The sequence below is a fragment of the Corticium candelabrum genome, chromosome 17 (assembly GCF_963422355.1).
Source record: "Corticium candelabrum chromosome 17, ooCorCand1.1, whole genome shotgun sequence".
NCBI classification, from domain to species: Eukaryota; Metazoa; Porifera; class Homoscleromorpha; order Homosclerophorida; family Plakinidae; genus Corticium; species Corticium candelabrum.
The window spans coordinates 3,704,114-3,723,981 of NC_085101.1; the positions used below are offsets into that span (position 1 = coordinate 3,704,114).

At 38.4% G+C, this 19,868-nt stretch overlaps 1 protein-coding gene and 1 long non-coding RNA gene across 2 annotated transcripts; one reads left to right on the forward strand and one right to left on the reverse strand.

The window, feature by feature from the left end:
- The first annotated feature begins 13,101 nt into the window (after positions 1-13,101).
- On the forward strand, positions 13,102-14,628 carry LOC134192793 (serpin B6-like). Its single transcript, XM_062661551.1, has one exon. It carries the CDS (start codon positions 13,108-13,110, stop codon positions 14,335-14,337), a length of 1,230 nt encoding a protein of 409 aa, XP_062517535.1. The 5' UTR covers positions 13,102-13,107; the 3' UTR covers positions 14,338-14,628.
- A 1,523-nt stretch (positions 14,629-16,151) lies between these two features.
- LOC134193326 (uncharacterized) lies at positions 16,152-19,015 on the reverse strand. Its single transcript, XR_009972056.1, has 3 exons — positions 18,824-19,015; positions 16,662-16,750; positions 16,152-16,582 (listed from the first exon to the last, which is right to left on the reverse strand). It is a non-coding gene; the product is annotated as an uncharacterized LOC134193326 (long non-coding RNA).
- Between the last annotated feature and the right edge of the window lie 853 nt (positions 19,016-19,868).

Here is a 19,868-nt window from a genome sequence, read left to right on the forward strand (position 1 = left end):
TAAACATCTACAGACTGGGACCACTGGCCCCTTCTGTCTGTGTGTGTGTGTGTGTGTGTGTGTGTGTGTGTGTGTGTGTGTGTGTGTGTGTGTGTGTGTGTGTGTGTGTGTGTGTGTGTGTGTGTGTGTGTTTAGTGAATATCTACAGTCCACGTCAAAACTATTGACACATTTACGCTTGGAGGCGTGGCCATGGGTAGCCGTGAGCAGAAACGCATCCGTTTTCACGTGACGTACATTTTCTAGATAGAAAAGAACTATTGTATACGCTCGTAGGTTCCTTAGACTTTTGGAAACATACAAGTGCGCATCAGTAGCTTGTGTCCTCCTTTCATTTTTTGATAGCATTTCCCCGGCTAGCTACACAAAGGCGCGTTCGGCTACACATGCGTTCGATGTACGGCAACAGATCACAAAGCCTGAGCAACTGCCACTCCGCCTGGATTGCGTCTTCAAGTTCATGAATGTTTTGAGGCGTGCGAAGCTCAACACGCCGCTTGATGACCGCCCAGACGTTTTCTATTGGTGCAAGATCTGGTGAGTTAGCGGGCCAAGCAAGACCGTGACGGGCCCAGACTCTCGTTTTTTAGCTTACTAGTGGAATTTTCTTAGGCATAGTGTAGCGATAGCCTGCGTCATGAAGTTCTCTTCTGCTGGTGGAAGAAATGACGACAAGTCCTTCCTGCGCTGCTACCTGATGGGCAAGTTTGTTTGCTGATTTCGTTGTTCCTTGTCTGCGTCATGTTCACTAGGCTGATCGATGGTTTCACATAGTTTTTCGGTCTTCCACGGGAAGCTCTACGTTCTCCAGCGTCCAATCTTTTGAGAGTCAGTAAACGTTAGAGCGAGAAACACGTAAAAGTTGGGAGATCCTAGATGGCTTCTTGGTACACCAGAGCGGCATATAGCAGCAGAATATGGCGGCGTTGTCTTTCACGACTCATTTGACAATGGAAAAGTTCTCTAAGCGGATGTGCAGACTATGGAATAGTTTTCGTGACAGCTTTTCAGCTGTTTGAGAAAAATTTGGCGCTGGTTTCCTAGTATATAGCAAAACAAGAAGACCTTCCGAAAATAGTACAACTAAACCGGAAATGTGTCAATAGTTTTGACGCGGACTGTAGTCCGCAATGCAGTTTTGTCACTCTTCATGTATGTCCTAGTTATTGCTATAGTGCTACAGATCATTTTTAAAATACTAGCTGATTAGCTCATTCTTTGCCCAAGCAAATAAACTAAGTAAATTAACAGTTACACAAACTCCCATGTGCTTTGATTTGCCCTTTCTCTACAACAAATTAACACAAATTGAGAGGAAACAAAACAAACTTTAGGATAATTTGTTCCCCGTCCACACACAACATCACCTCATTCCTAAATAGTTTAGCAAAGATGGCTGCCTAATGTCATTGAAACAAGATACCCTTGAAACAAGATACCCTTAAAACGTGATCGAACAAACACACAAAGTAGGTACCTCACAAGTTGGACAACATCGACACCTATAACTTGATGAGTAAAAAGCACATAAGTAATAGCTTGGGTAAAAAACCATTAAACATTGAGTAGTTCTAATGTACCTTTGCATTCTTTTCATTATTGATTTACCACAAGAAAAATGGATACAGCTGTCAACTTGGTCAACATGCATCCTAATACATAATGCAATCAGCCCATGGCAAACAGGCAAGACCTGCTGTTAGCAATGACCTTCACTCAAACAGAAGTACAAACATCCTCTCGGCTAGATGTCATCCCCTACCAACTATACCAAGTTCCCTTAGCCTAAACAATATACAAGACCAGCAACAAATACAATAGACACTGCAAAGAGGTCATGAAGTTCAATCTGTTAAAGGAGCAAACATATCTAAACTAGACTATGAGATACATCTGACTACAGAAACAATGTGCGTGGGCATGCCAAGTACTACTGCAGCAGACAGCTGCAAAGAGTGGCTGTTATTAGGTATAGAACAACTAAATAATCCAACAAACTCAAATTGCTGGACAGATATGCCAAAGTGGATATCTCAAAATCCACGACCACAAGGCATTAACCCTATGTAACACCAGCATGGTTGTAATTCCAAGCACGTGCCAATCTGGTTGGCACCACTAAAGACTACTATTCATTTCTACTCCTTAGAAGACAAGACAATTTAAAACAAAACTTGTATTCAGGAATACACTTGTAATGTGTCTGTTTGAATATAGGACGTCTAGCCTACCTTAGGCAACCTACAGCATTCGTTCTATTATTGCACAATTAGAGAGAATGAAATCAGTTGTGTCCTCTTAGACTCAACCATTGCCACAATATAAAGCGACAAGCATAAACAGAACAAAGCCAAACCAAACAACAGATGGTCATAGTCTGACACATTCATTATGGAAAACTTACCAAAGTGATGAGCACTAGCTTGGAGAAGACAGAGATATCAGTTTCCAAGTACTCTAATAAATAGCAACATCCTTGTGTAAATCTGGAACACCTAGTTAAGATAAGTCATAATTACAACCAAATTGACAAAGTAGTGACAGCGTTAGAGGTGTTTCTCGTGTAGTACAACATAAATTATAGTTGGGATATCTAAAACATGTGCTTACAGGAGAGAACTGAAGTTACCACCAAACAGTGACATTATTGATACGTATCTCTATAGACGTGTACACACACACACACACACACACACACACACACACACACACACACACACACACACACACACACACACACACACACACACACACACACACACACACACACACACACACACACACACACACACACACACACACACACACACACACACACTCAAAGCAAATTTGAAGTCAATAGAACAATTACAACAAATTAAGTCAAACTTAAACACATGTAGTCAGTTCGTCCACGTGTGCAATTGTAAGCTAAACTTTAACGCTGTAGTATAGGAATGCCAACCTGTTGTTAATCAATTAAACAAATTTTGTTTTTGGCTCAACAAGTTTGGAATTATGGATATGCAGTAAGTAAGAAACAATTTAGAATTGCGTCGTGTGCAACAAATGCTTTGTGGTATTCATCATTATCAGCAATTGCTTGTGCATTTTTTTCAGCATATCTAGTAGGTAAGAAAGGCGTCATTTAATATTATCAACAATTTCGCGAGTGTACAAAGCACCGGCTAGGGGTAGGAGTTATGGCCTCTGTACACTTCATAAAATGTTGACCAGTAGCAGATGGCTCGTGCTAATTTCTCCGTTTTCCATGGCTGGAATTGCATCATGTATTGTTCTTGTGCTAGTCACTCGTATGTACGAGACTGCAAACATGTGCGACCGAGAATCCTATTTTGGTTTCTTATAGAACAACATAAGCCATTCATAAACAGCACAGCTGTCTCTACCACAACTTTCTCAATGGTTTTTATTCTGTCCACTTGAATGACCGGATACCTTGAGCTGACATCGTTCGAGTGAGTCAACTGGAATGGAAGAAGAACTGTATCAATGCAGAAGCATTGAAGACCACACATCAACTGTCTAATAGATGTAACCATGGTCAAGCTATTGAATTGTGCTTCAACATTATTGCATACGCTTTGGGGAGAGGAAGAAAGGGCTTCAGGAAAGCATGCACTTTGCACAAGCTCGTAAAATTGACAACAATTTTGAACAACACCTAAGTGTGATATCTAAATTACAGTCAACTAACCATAAAAACTCAAACTGAATGCATCATAAATAAAAATGGAGTAGAAGAGGTAACAAACTTGTGTTAAAAATTTGTAACTTAGTAACAACGTAGAATTTAGCATCTTATAAATCAAGAATCTGCAAAAAAATTGCAACAGAAATTACTATACATTAGAAACCACTTGCAACAGACGCAGCAGACACACGTACATACTTACATCCATACTGACTGACTGCCAGACAGAGAGACAGACTGCATTGATCTCTTTTAAGTGTTACATGTTTGTTTGTTTTTAAAATCTAGTCCTAGTAAACTCTTGTAGTTACAGAACTTTATATAGTTACCTTGCTAGCATTGTATTATGTATGTTTGAAATAAATGTTATTTGACAGACAGACAGACAGACAGACAGACAGACAGACAGACAGACAGGAAATTCTTTAAAAAAGATAACAAAGAAGTCATCAGATGAAGTCGGAAGACTAAATGCAGTGGAGTTTATCAACTTCTGGAGCAAACGCTTTTCAGTCCAACTCAAAAGTGCAATGCAAACGTCATCTCTAAGAAGTCATCTTCATTGACTGGAGTCAACAGAAGTGACTTTTATGCCACTCAGTACTTTAGCCACTAGCTGACACTGAGCTAGGGCTTTGCATGTAGTTTAGCTGCTTTTAGAGTTTCTAGAGTTTTAGAGTTATTAGTTCCTTCAAGTTTTGTTTTGAATTTAGTTTAGTTCACAAACATTGATAGTAGTTGGACAGCATATATAGTTATTTGCATTGCAGAAATGTATGATAGATAAAATGTTCAAATAAATGTGTTTGACAGACAGACAGACAGACTGAATGGATTGTATTGAAAACGGATGTGAAAAATGCCTTCAATTCCCTAGATCAAAGGCAGCTATTGCAGAAGGTGTCATCTTCTTTTCCAGACATACTCCATCATATTCAGCAGATGTATTTGAATGTCAATTCTCTTGTATTTTTGCAGAAGACCAAACCAGTACGTGTAGTCCTCAACTCTGAACAAGGCATTCACCAGGGAGATCCTTTGGACCAGCATTGTTCTCAACTGCAATACACCCAATTCTCGTAAACATTCAGAAGGAAAACCCTAAAATAGAGTTCTAACTTACCTCGATGATGTGTTCCTTTTGGGTCCACCAATTGAAGTTTTTTTGCCTTGGAAAATCTCAGAGCAGCTTCATCACAATACACCTTGAAATAGCTGACCACAAATGTGAGATCTACAGCCCTACACCGCTTTCTAGTCAGATAAGCTCTCAGACCACTGTTCCTATCAACTATGGTGGTTCAACAATTCTAGGCATCCCAATTGGAAAGGTTCAGTTTATACAAGAATACTGTGTTGAGACAGCAAAATCAGTAGACAACCTTTGCAAGCAGCTGACTGAGCTGGACGATATTCAAAGTGCCATGCTATTACTAAGATTCTGTCACATTCCTCGAATTAATCACTTAGCTCGTTCAGTGACACCAGAACTTCTCAAGGCAGCAGCTGATCTTCACGATTTTCAATCAAGGTCAACATTTACCACTTTGCTTGGTTGCAACTCAATAGATGACACTGTATGGCACCAAGCAACCCAACCAATCAAGTATGGTGGTTTTGGTATGTCATCGGTTCAATCAGTTGCTTCATCAGCCTTCCTGGCTTTGTGGGCTCATTCTTTGAATGAATTGCCCATTCGATTTCCAGATATAAAACCTGAAATAGACAAAGTTGTCATGTCAACACCCTCTTTTAGCTGTCTAGGTCAGACACTAAATTCAATTGTACCACCATCCCAGTCCTTATTGGAGATGTTGTCTGAGTCAAAGAGGCTTCAACACAAGCTCTCAAAAGAAAAAGCTAAAATAGAAGCTATTTGCTTAATTGAGAATGCAACTTCACTTCGAGATGATGCTAGACTTCGCTCTCTGCAAGGCAAAAGTGCAGGCTCTTGGTTGTCTGCTATTCCAACTTCAGGCAAGCTCGCACTTAAACCCTCTGAATTTCGGTTGGCGGCTTACCTGAGACTTGGACTTCTCTTGCCTTTGTGTGATAATATTCAGACGTGTGACTGTGGACAAGCAACTGGTGACTCAAGCGGACATCATCAGATTACATGCAAATAAAGGTGGTCCTGTGTGGTCACATGACTCGATCATGTCAGTGTGGTCAGAGTGTCTAAATGATCTCAAAATTCAACACACAAAACAGAGACAAAAGATAGATATGCAACAACTGACAGCCGCCCAGACATTGTTGTTTTTGATACTGGTATTGGTTCCAACGTAGAACTAGATATAGCACTTGCTCATCCGTGGAGTTTGGACAAATTTCCAACGTCAGCCACTATGGAGGGAGCAGCCGCTGCTAGAAGGAAAGACAGGAAGTTGGCTCGCTATGAGAAAGAAAAACATCCTGGTGTGTTGTCTGTGAGAGTGGTTCCACTAGTCTTGGAACATTTCGGAAGATGGGGCAAGAAGGCAGAGACCTATCCTATTTAGACGACTTGTCAAACGATCGAAAGATGAAAATCAAACAGGGCAGAGTTTAAAGTCTATTGGCGTCAAAGAATTGCCATTCAATTGCAACATTGCAATGCCAATGTTCTTCTGAAGAAAATCAGTAATGCCTTGTCGGGACAGGCAAAGTGCCCAGACTCGTAGATGTTCTATAGAAAAGAGATCACATGATCCCTTTTAACCAATTAGTAGCTAAATATATATTGCATTTAGTTGTTAGTTGTTTTCTCTTGCTTTTATTGTCATAGGACAAACGTAGTTAGCCATTTGCTATTGTATGTTAATTCAAATATAAAAAATATATGTATTAACAGACAGACAGACAGACAGACAGACAAATGCACCGACTTAAAGACAGAAAATTAGTCAACACACCAAGACTATGTCACAAAAAAATAAACAGAACCTTTACTAACATTACCAAACCATAATAGCTCATTTACAGAGATTTAGGAATCGTCTGATAAGTAGTTGACTAGCCATGACTGGTCATGAGATAATTATATATTGCATATTTTAAAAACCTGCATGGACTGATAAACTAAACCACAACAGCTAGTAGACATTGCAAAAATGTCATAAACCATAAATTCACCTAAAGTAATAAGATAACCAAAATAGACAAAAAGATAGTAGATATCTGAAGAGACAGCAGAGGCTGCAAAAGACCAACTTGCGTATATGCCAAGACAACACAAGAAAACCTGCAGCAGACAGATGTAAAGAATTGCTGTAATTAGGTACAGCAAACATCCAACAAGACAACCCTTGGACAAATACACCAAAGTGCCAGGACTTCTCAGAAATCCAATCTATTTAAAACCAAAAGAGATCCTATATGAAAGAGATGCATTTGTACTGCCACCAGCACATGCCATTGCTTTGCACCATTTAAGCTCACTCGCTCACTTGAGCGAAAGCGAGTTAGTATTACTGTTCAAAGTCTACTCTTCAGCAGACAACAATTTGACAAAGAATCTGTATTCAGTAATGAAATGGTAATGTGTTTGTTGAAAATAAGATGTAGACTGACCTTGACAACATAATTACTACAGAGTTATATTACAATCAGATAGCATGAATACAGTCGCGTCTATATTCTGGACATAAAATGGTCACAATACATAAACAAACCATTACCACTTAGAACACAGTCAAACCAAACAACACATGCTCATAGTCTAATAACACTCACATTTAATAGAGTTAGAAAGACTCACCAGTATGACAAGTGTTTCGATCAAGTAATGACAAAACACTAGTTTCCACATACTCTAGTCAATGACAACGTCCTATTTTAGATCTGGAACACCTAAACAATTTGACAAAAACTGTTAGTATTAAATGTACTTCCCATGTACAACTGACATAAATATGTAACAATTGGCACATTCAAAAACATGTGCTTACAGCAAAGAACTAAAGTGACCACCAAGAATGCATCATTAATCTCTCCATGGATACACATGCATGCACGCACACGCACGCATGCACGCACACACACACACACACACACACACACACACACACACACACACACACACACACACACACACACACACACACACACACACACACACACACACACACACACACACACACACACACACACACACACACACACACACAATGAGACAAATCTAAACTTTTGTCACGTAATTTTGAGTTCAGAAGCTATGCGAATACACATCACCAGATGCCAAACTAGGAGCAAACCATTCAAAATTTCCGTACAACAATTTGGCAAGTATGTACTGTCAATAAATGATGACAGATGTCAATCACACCACCCTGAAAACGTACAGCAAAAACAGCTTGCCCCCTCATGAGTAAATAAACAGCATTGTCGCACAAAACTCATAAATTACAATTGGCCATACACAGTAGTAATATAGGCTGTTGCAAACTATACAATTTTTGACAAATTAGAAACATTTAAAAAGGCATTTAAAATTTGCCTTTCGTATCGACAAATCTGCAGTCTATAAAGATACCAATCACAGCTGCTCCAAAGTTAATATAGAAAATGCAAACACATAAAAGTAGTATGTTTGATTCACGTATCATTTGAGACTTTTATAAAAACAAACATCCTTTCAAAACAACAAAAGCAAATACAATGACCCCAAACTGTAGCGCTGATAGAAAATGAAAGCAAAAATATCGGAAACTACGCTGTAGCTGTGATCATCAGCGTAAGTAGTTTTCTCAAATTTGATCAACTTATCTAATGTGTCAATAATTGCTATCAATAATTCACATTTATTTCAAACAGTACATAAATGTCCCCATTAACAATGAACGGTCAATGTCCAACAAGCACCCATAGCATGAGCTTAGCAACACCAGCTTGTGTAAACCAGTAGAAATGACGACAGTAGCCATCTGCAGGATATTGTAGCTTAGTCTACATCAGAAGCACTACAAGTACATACATACAGTGCTTCTAAGATAATGCCTTCTCAATTCTCAATACTTATGTACACAAATGATAACATCACAATGACTTTGGCAAACAAATATACCCAAACTCTGCATTTAACTACAGCATCAGAGAGAACTAATGACCATGTAGTTGTAGATAAAAACTAGCATGCTGTCTCATCGAATAATTTGTACTACTACAGCCACACCATTCAAATCTAAAACACAGGGAAACAACAACATGTCAGAGGACATCCCGTTTGTGTTTTGCATGCTGTTTGTCGGTATCCTGATTTAACAATACTAATTACGGCTAGTTTACCAGACTCAACTCTATTCTTTACCGAACAAGATATTTCCATTTGTGCATTAACAGCTAATAGCCTTCTAATTGTACGGTACACCTTCAATAAACAGTCCACTCACCAAATGTCCATATAAACAGATTACACTACACAGATGTCAAGCACCTTGTGCATTCACAAATGGAAGTTCTATTCACTGCAATGCACCTGAACCTAACCAATTATCTGCTAGACCAATGAAACCACTTTGGTGTTTGTTTACTTTTAAACAAACTGTTGTCATGGGACGACTAAAGCAAGAATGAGTAGAAATAACAACATTTTTTAACTTTATCACACAACTCTTAAAAGTAGAGCATGGGTTCTAGTGTATCTGGCTGGAATGCAATCTGTTTACTTCGTTGTAGACATAAATGCATGCATAACAACCAAAATCGCCAGTGGGTACAGCAGCCATACATAGAGTTTGTCTTTCTACATATGAATTATAGATGTCTGTTTTCAGTGTGTAGTGGCGAAGATACCATAAATGGTGCCATCAGGCAATATCCACATAACTTTGTGCCTGCAAATCTCATGTTATACAAAGACATAATCTAGTGGCACAACCCTGCCTTTAAATATGTATTCAGTAAAGGATCAGTTAATTAACAACTATCAAATAGTATCCTAAACCAAGGGTATGCTTATAAAATCCATTACACACAATAAGCATGACATAACTTCATACTTATCATTAGCCAAACACTCTATCAAAAACAACATATTTGTTGTCCAAGAATAGTTTTGATAATGGTCATAATAGCAGCCTTTCTACTGAACCATACCTCTTATGTTTAGAGATTATATAATTAGACTGTCTTAAGACCCTCAGATTGGTTTGATAAAATGGTGAGCATGCTTTCCAACCAGTACACTTTCCCTAACAAGCTATTGAGTCAGGGATCGAAATATAGCAGTTGACAACATGAACAACAATAACAGCACCAAAAAGACACAAAGTTTATTTCTTTAACTAACCAACTAATGTAAAAAAGAGTGGTAGCTTTCATTCAACCTCCACTGGCTGACTTGGTCTACAAGCACCCTGCACAGCTAGCAGAGGTTACGCCTGTTCGTTGTTCACTACCACACTACTAGTTGGTTTGAGTAAAAATGCAAACCAACATCAAGAAAACGATCACATACCATTAAAATTACTGAAAAACACACGTAACTCTTTGCATTTCAATTAATTCAGACATACAAATAACGTTGTACAAAAATTTACCACAAATGGTAAAATTATTTTCTGTAGTAATTAGTCCAACAGGGTTAAACACCACTAAGCAACCTCAGAAACAAATGAGTATTAATTCTTTACATCATTAGACATTTGATTATGCCCTACGAAATCTGGTCCATCCCTGCTCTCTACATTTCTTAGTCAACCACCTCCCACAAAGATAAAGATCATTCCTTCTATCCACAAATACTCACTAAATCATGGACTTGACAAGCAGTGGTTTTGACAAAAAAACAATAGTCCAACTGAACATCAGCATTACCAGCTAATCAAGTAAAGAAAAACTGCCAACACTCACCACTACAAGTGTGTGTAATAGTGTGTAGAATAGTGTGTATAACAATGTGTATAATAGTGCACAGAGAGTGTACAGTCACGTATAATTTGTGCAACAGTATAACTGTAGTCTCTAACTACATGTATCCCCAAATTGTGCCATGAAAACAGCTTACCACAGAGCTGCCACACAATTAAACACACAAGATGCAGTTATCTAATGGAAAACCACAATAATGTATTATGTAACTTATATAAGAACCAGGACTGTGGAGTAGCCTTTCATGTACCTACTTACACAGGGGATTATCAATTAAATAAACTAGTCTTTGGCAATCTTAGGCATTTTTTTCTGGTTAGCTTATACTGACCAGAAACATTGCTATGACCTCAAACAATGGTTTGAGGTTACAAAACTAATTTCTACTGTCTCATAATTCATGTTTGCAGTTGTAATTGATTAATAGTACAATAAATGTTGTTTTTACTCTCACAGTATTTCATACTGCCATTCCTCACTAACAGTTAATTAAACCATTCTCATAAAGTACATTCCTATCAATATTTTTAGCTACAAACATACAAAAAAGAACAGTAAGTAAAGTAAAGTTTACAAATACTAGAGCCTCTAGTAGGTCTGAACTATATCGTAATTTAATAAAAAGTCAATTAGTACAAGTGGCTAGTATGCTGAGACTACATGTGGTCGATCACATCCATCACAACTGCTATCCAAATGAAATGGGGTGGGTCAACAGATATCAGATCCATATGGGGTGGGAATTCTCTGCTGGACTTTAACATCCAGCACCTCAACTGAATTATAGTAATTTACTGAAAAGACAAAAGTCAGCATTAATACAAAGTGGATAGTATGTTGAGACTACATGTGGTCATACACATACATCACAACTGCTATCCAAATGAAAGCAGACTGAGTCAATAGATGTCAGACCCATTAGGGTAAGAATGCTCTGCTGGACAAAAGGCAAATGATATGTTAGAAAATGTAATAAACGTAAATGTAAGCTCCAATGTATCATTCAAAATACAATTTTCTCTTGCCCCACCAACTTACCATTATAGTACTGTATGTAGAAAAATTGACTGTTAAGAGTCTTGCGTCTTTCATGAACAGAAATTACTGCTGAACAAGATCTAGGTTTCCTACATTACAATACATGTAATGAACAACATACACACAAGACACAGACAAGACAAATGAAACATACACAGATTACCAGACAAACACTTAGACAGATAGACCAACAGATAGACTGGCAAACATAAACAATGCAACATGTTTCAAAATTATGTGTTAACACATACCTACAAAACAATAAAAAACACAGACAAACAGATAGACAGATACACAAACAAGTAAACAGAAAAAATCCAATCCACTCAATTGAAACATTTCTTGTGTTCGAATAGGAATGCTAATCGACATATAAATGATTTGGCACTCTAACACAGAAGGCTGGTAAAATAAGTGGTTTCAATCAAGTTTCTATCATTCAAGCCAATTTAATAGCCTTTTTGTATAGCTTTATTCAGCAGCTCTCCTGGGGCAATTAATTAAGTGAATTAGCATGTAATAATTAGAATGTTATGTTAACAATTGTTAGAAAAATACTCTCAAAAGCAGACAAGCAAAGAAACAGACAGATTTCAAGTTAGACAGAGACAACAAACCTCAAACAAAGAAACAGACAACCAGCACTCATGGATTTGTAGCACAACGCAATTAATTAACCACAGCCACATAAACTGCTGATGACCTCTGATATCTATTACCAGACCTCCCGGAAATTTCGCTAAATTGTGCAAGCATGAGGAAACAAGACAAATGAGAAAGACACTAGACACATTTGAAAGTGATCATAGTTGTATGGTCTCCTGCTTTCATGCCTACTAACCAAATCTAGATATTAAACCTAGCTGTCACACCCTAGGATCTCTCTGATAATACAGTGTAGATCAGCTAAGAAAGTGGATGCAGTGGATCTAGTTTTGTTAGCCGATAATTCTAGAAGCCTGCACTGTACACCCAGATAATATCACACATTGCATCCATAGCCAGCTACTAGGTCATAGAGGAGAATGTGTTGATCCATTCTGCGGCTTTGTATCTAATAAAACTCGTAAAGCCGTTTGAGAGCTCACCGTTTGAAGTGCCTCCTTCGTGCGTCAGTTCACTTCCTAGAACAGCAGCTGGCGCGTTACGAAATTAGACACCATTTAGTGTCGCAACCACCTTCACCGCATGTGGCCAATCAAGACTACTCAATAAAATCGAGATAACGAATGGGGAAATCCCGGTACTAAGAGGAGATTACGTAGTACTTCAATGTGTGCAGTCTGCTAGAGAAACTTTGCACCATCACATATGCATTACTGATCTACATACCAGAGCCAATGCTTCTGTCTACAATGCCACAAGTTATGAATACGATCAATCTGCTCAAACATTGCTACCGGATATTGTCATTCACAGCTGTGACGACTATCTAACCACATCGCGTTCCAACTTGCATAACACATCGGAGCAAGCGAGATCATCGCCAGTTCGTCACACGGAACGGGAGGTGACAGGAGATCCCCATGATGCGCACGTTCTTCACTCTGCTCGCTTGTCTTTCGTCTATTGTCTACGCCTCGTCGAGACATCCCAAGTCGTCCATTCGAGAGTTCTACGACCGATTCGTTGCCGTGAACAACCAATTTGCGGTGAAACTTCTGCAAGGCGCCAGAAACTCAAAGAATCATACAGACAACGTGTTCGTGAGTCCATACAGCGTCATCACGGGGCTCGGTATGCTTTCCGTTGCGGCTCACGGCCAGACGAAAGAGGAAATCCTTCGAGTGCTAAATGCTCAGGGCATGGGAAACAAGCATGTAGCCAGCGCACTAGGAAATTTGACCACTCTACCGAATTATACGCTGTCGGTTGCCAACAAAGTTTGGGCTCAGAGTTCTGTGGCCATCTGCAAAGTGTTTCAGCGTCGTATGCAAAAGTACTACTCGACTTCTCTACAGCAAGTCGACTTTCAGAGTAATCCAGAGATGTCACGTGAGATGGTCAACAGCTGGGTGGAGAACAGAACTCAAGGTCACATCCAGGAATTGTTGCCTCCGGACAGTGTCACTCATCACACGCGCCTGGTGCTCACTAATGCAGTCTACTTCCAAGCAACGTGGAATGATAATTTCAACAAAAGTGACACCAGACGTCGACCGTTCTCTAGCTGCACAGACAATGGAAAAGAGAGCTCAAACGTGCACATGATGCAAAGAATAGGCAACTACAAATATAAATTAACACATCTGCTTTCTGTGGGTGATATTGAGGTGCTCGAACTGCCTTACTCTGCGAGCAATACATCCATGTTCCTTGTGCTTCCTCAACGTTCTGCTTGTAGTGCAATAAATAAGCTCGGAAAACTTCTCACTCCTGATTTAATTCCTCAACTGACCTCGGATCTTGTGCTACAACCTATCAATGTCAGTGTGCCCAAGTTCACACTCAGTGATGACACTCAAGTGGATACCATATTTCAAACAATGGGTATTAATCGAGCGTTTAGTGCATCCCTTGCTGAAATGTCGGGAATTAACTGTGACAAGATGAGCCCTCTGTACGTGTCCAAATCATTTCATCAAGCAATGGTGGTTGTAAATGAACAAGGCACAGTATCAGCTGCAGCATCAGCGGAAACGCATGTTAACAGAATAGCTACACCTATTTTTCAAGTAAATCGACCGTTCTTATTCATGATAATGGACAAAGTTAAGAAAGCAGTGTTGTTCATTGGCCAAGTTGTGAAACTCTGACCTGACAGGTGCTGCTCGTTATCTGACTAGTGTGACATTTGAATTAGCACAATATTTATCCTCTCTTCTCAGACTTAACATTTAGTAAGCAGTGATGACCTTCACTGAGATTTTGGTCAGAGCTATGGTGTTAATTATTAGTGTGACTATACACTTGCTGGTACACAGTGTACACTCACGACATATCTTTTACGGTACATATTAGTACTGTCATAGATGTTATTCTTGAGTATATCTTTTGGGTAAACTAGCCATCTTCTCTATGTTGTAGTAAAATATTTAGCAACAACACTCTCTCTCTCTCTGTGATTCTACTGTGCAATTATTTTTGAATGACATATTTCCTTCATCTTCATTCCATATGATAACTGTTCTATGATCCTTGAAGACCATAATCATGAATGAGACATGGCAAGATCTTCCCGTGTTCTAGATATTCTATATTGTTGATATGTGGAGCAGTTCAAGAGATATCATGCTCACAGACAGACAGACGCAGACAAAAAGCTGTGCTATGCAGGTTGTATACTCTAACTATATGAAGGCACAAAATAGACAGAAACTGCTAGTAGCAAACACGGTAATTCTTCCTAACTCAAAGCATGTTGGTAGTGTACAATATTGAGACTACATAGTACACCAAGAATCCTAAGATTCCATACCACTCACAAGTCTCTCAAGATTGCCAACCATCTTGTTATCATCATTTTAATCTCCTGGTAGAATTTGCAACTACTGTATCAGTGAACAATAAAGACACCCAACCCAACATCAACAAGCCACCTCAGAATCTTCTAGTGATCTGATTCCCAATGTGGTTTACTTAGTAAAGACAGACATTGTGTGAGTATGAGTATCAAAATAACATGAAACAGTCTTGTATTAGTTCAATACAAGGTGTGTTGTCATCACCACCTGTAACCTATAAACTTCAGTGTTGCCACCACATGCATAATAAGCTCCATAAACCTGATAGCTACATAAAACATTAGGTCACCTGTAACAGGAAAAGCATTCCTAAACTCCCCAAGTAAATTAGGAATGCTACACCTACAAAAACCGAGCAGTCAAAGCTGAACCAGCTGTGACCTCTAACAATAAAAAAAGAACACACAATCGCCTCCAGGCTACCAATCTAAGCTGACCAGTCAATCCTACCTGCTTCTATTATTGGTCTTGCTCAACCCAATCAGTCTGGTTTGTAAAGTCTATTACAAGTACCGGAAGCAAACCCTGCTTCAGAAGTGCTTAGACCATCACGGCTGTCTAGAAAGAAGACATGACAGTGCTAACTATTTTCATTTAGAATTTTTCCTGAGTAGAGACTAGACCCATATGTTGATGTTCTTATCATATATTTTAAGCTTGTCTAGTGAAAATGTGGCCAAATGGTCTATAGGGAGTAAGCTTCTGCAAAAACCAGCTGCTTGGTGAGCACCTGAGTTGTAAAGTTAGACTAGTGTATATAGCAAACAGCTTAGAATTCCGATAATTTCAGTTGTCCATGCAACTGCTAGATACATTATAAAATCATAAATTCTCTGTAGCATAACAGATAACTTTAGTGTATGTCGTGTGTGTATGTTGTGTGTGTGTGTGTGTGTGTGTGTGTGTGTGTGTGTGTGTGTGTGTGTGTGTGTGTGTTTGGTGTGTGTGTGTGTGTGTGTGTGTGTGTGTGCGTGTGTGTGTGTGTGTGTGTGTGTGCGTGCGTGCGTGCATGTGTGTGTGTGTGTGTGTGTGTGTGTGTGTGTGTGTGTGTGTGTGTGTGTGTGTGTGTGTGTTGTAAATTTAAAGAATATACAAGGCACTAACAAGACAAATTCATCATCGGCCACAACCAACCAACAAATTAACAATATCAGCAGAATATTCATCCAGTCTCAGCATCCCTGCAAATTTGCCTGATATCATACAGTTTACAAAACTTTAAAGCAGTTGCTGTAAAAAACTTTGAAATTGTCCTATTTTAATTTTTAAAAATTCACATTAGCCACATACAAGAACCGATCACAACTGTCCCATCATATTCACATAAATCTATGTGACAATCAACAAAATAGAATTCAAATTAGAGAGTCTAGCAGATAATCAACAAGTCGAATTTGCAGTTTATTGAAAGATATCAAATTCCAAGCAAACATTGCTTATGTAAAAATTTTACCTTCCAGTCACCTGTCCATAGAGGTGGGAGACCATTCTAACTACCAAGGTCCTTGACAACATGAGTATATATCTTGATCATTAGCTGCCCAAAGTTTACAACAACAACATAGTTATTGTGTAATTAATAGCCCAATCTATTATCCACAATGAATGATCTGTACCTTACTTCAGCTAAACGGGGACTCAAACCTAGCCAGAGACAGCACCACAAGAGGTCTTGCAAGATTGTTCAATCAAATAAGTTGTTGTTCTAGTTGTGAATAACAGATAGTAGGGTTACATTGTTATCATCAATTATACAGATGACTACCACAAGTAAGACCAAAATCTGACAAAACACAGCACTACTGCATAGTGTCCTGACTAAACCAATGCCTTGCAAATTTGTCTGGCAAACATTTTCACTTTCTTTAATTAACTGATTATGATGCCTGACAAACCATTAGAGTAATCACTGTATCGCTTATGTCATACTTCTCAATAGGAAGACATGCTCCAGTAACTACTAGTAAGTCTTGACAAAAAAAAAGATAATCTATGATCATCACATATGAAGATTAAGAAAACAAATCTAACATTATTTATGTTCTATAAATGTTTGAATTATGTAAAAATTAGACTTAGTTTCGTAGCTGTTTAACTTTCTTTAAGAATTTGCTCAACACCGACAAGTATCACATTAATTAAGATCACCGCTATGATTCAATGTTCCCCATAACATCAGGAAGCCTACAGGAATGCAAGCGGGTGGTTCATTATTCATTATTCACTACAACAGACCACTTAGGTGTTCCAAGCATAGGAAATGGCCTCGAAAGCATGTTTGTAAAAATTGATTAAACTGACGGCCAAGTCCAAGTCTACCTTAGGCTTTTCTCTTTGTTAGCTAATGCACCAGATTATATTATGAGACACACTAGGAATACACCAATGTATAGAATCACAGAAGAATAAAAAAGGGAGTGTTTTGGTTCACTTGCACCGACAATACTCCATAAAAGGAAAGTCCATTTGGTTGACAAGCACGCCACAGAACGTTCATGATCGCCATTTTGAATCAGATGATTCTATAAACACGTCATCAAATAATGAACAAAATGATTGCGGTTTCAAAAAAGGATGAGGGCGGAAAATGAAGAACAATTAATCATATTGGAGTGACCTAATAGATCAACCACTGTTCACAATTAGATATTGACACCGACAGCAAATGCAGAAATACGTTGGAAGTGTCACTGCTGTTCGATCTCAGTTGCAAATGATGCTTACCAAGGTAAATAAGAATACCATAGAACCAGACAGAAAGTGCCCTAGTTGGTCTCAAACGGTCCTTCAATGGCACACAAATTTGACAAGTTGTCAAAAACTAATTATGCAATTTGGCAAAAGTAGTACACTGTCTGCATACATTCTATGCCCAAAACAATAATAATGAAATTCTAAATGCAGAGCAGTTCAGTATGTGTTGTACCAGTATGCCTTTGGATTGACTCAAACGGAACACACACAAACATCACAACTATCACAACCCTTGCTTGCTTGATCCTAGTATGCAAACAATCCCACTAGTCTAACATGAGGTGGTAATCACCGAGTAATACACGTACACCCATTCACCCACACTGACGTATTATTGCTAGTAATGAGCCTTTACTATAGGCTGTTTCACAATATGCGAAGGAGACGTGACGGACAGCTCTCCGTCTGTGTTCACCATATGTGTACGTCACGTTCCGATAATTACCATTCCCATGCTGTATTATTATGTCATCCTCGTTTGCACTTCACTGATTGGGTAACACTACCTAGTCATTTGCTGTTGCTGTCCATCAACTTCGGGCGAAGCAGACAAAATAGAATCGATTCTATTCGTCCGTCATCTGTCTCGAGCGGTGCCTTTGATGTGGTTTTGACGGAACAGAACAGATTGCTCTCCGTCGCATATTGTGAACTAGCCTTAACACGTATAAGCATTCATAGCCACATTGCTACAGCCACACATTCAATACAAAATGTCAATGCAGATGCTTGGACCATAAGATCCAGTCAAATTTCTGCATACTTAATCTGAAGATACATTTGTATTGTTGACTATAGATGCTTCTTTGTGAGCATATCATTATATGCCATAAATTTTTCTAGGTAACCATGCCCATTATGTGTTCCACAGTCTGTGCAAATTTCCCTATCTGGATCTAATTTAATTAATACTCAAACCTCAGTGGTATTGATAATACCGTCATCTGCGGATGTCTGGGATCATTGTTAAAAGCAGTTTCAACTTTGTATGAAGAGTAAGCTCTCATGGAATAACATAACTCACCTTCTCAGCCAGTGCACTGAGTTTCTAATTCAACATCCGTGCAAAAAGTAAAAGCTGACATCTGCACTAAGCCCATTCAAGCATGGCTCTAGTTGTAGACAAATCACTTCATTCATAGTCAGCAACATCACTGGCTCTAAAACGTTCAAACAATCCATCAATTACAAACAATAGGTCTTGCAAACCCAAATGAAATAGAAATATAGCAACTGTTCTTACCTCTTTAATATATTAGAAAAAATAAAAATGAGTAATAATACTAATTATGACCAATTCAATATAGCATTTAATTAAGAAGCCGTACAAAGTTAACAATACAAGTACCTTAATTAATTGATAAAGCTACAAATTTAGTTAATTATTTAGTAAACAGATTCGCAACTTTGTTGCTAGCCCCTAGAAATTAATGGCATAGTCTATATTATTTTATCATATCATGTCAGTATGTACACACTTGTGCTATTTCTATTCAATAGTTGTTCCTCGTATATACTGTCATAGACGTTGTTTGGTTACTGTTGGTGTTGTTATAGTATTATTGTACAAAGCCAAAATATATAGTGCAAATTAACTGAACCTCATTATACGTGCAAACATAGATCTGATGTATAATAATTATGTTATGCAACACAGTACACTGTACTTATTAAATCATTTAATATTAACCCAATGAGTGCACTTCAACATACGGACTATGGCATTAGAGCCAAACTTGGCTTTACAACTGTATGTCCTTAGACTCTAAGAGGCTCCAAGACTTTAAACCCTCTGCAATATATATATATATATATATATATATATATATATATATATATATATATATGAGAGAGAGAAAGGAAAAGTAAGAATAACTGAGGTCAATGCGCCAACGATGACTTGACTTGCATGGACAGTAGTATACATACTCTAGCTCTTTTTCTCTATGATACTGTCCATTGAACTCTAAAAATTAGCTTCTGCAAAATAAAATATCTGGACTATGCATTCACGTTGGCACCAGGCAATATTGCAACACCCACGTGACTCCAGCAGCTCCTAGAGCACG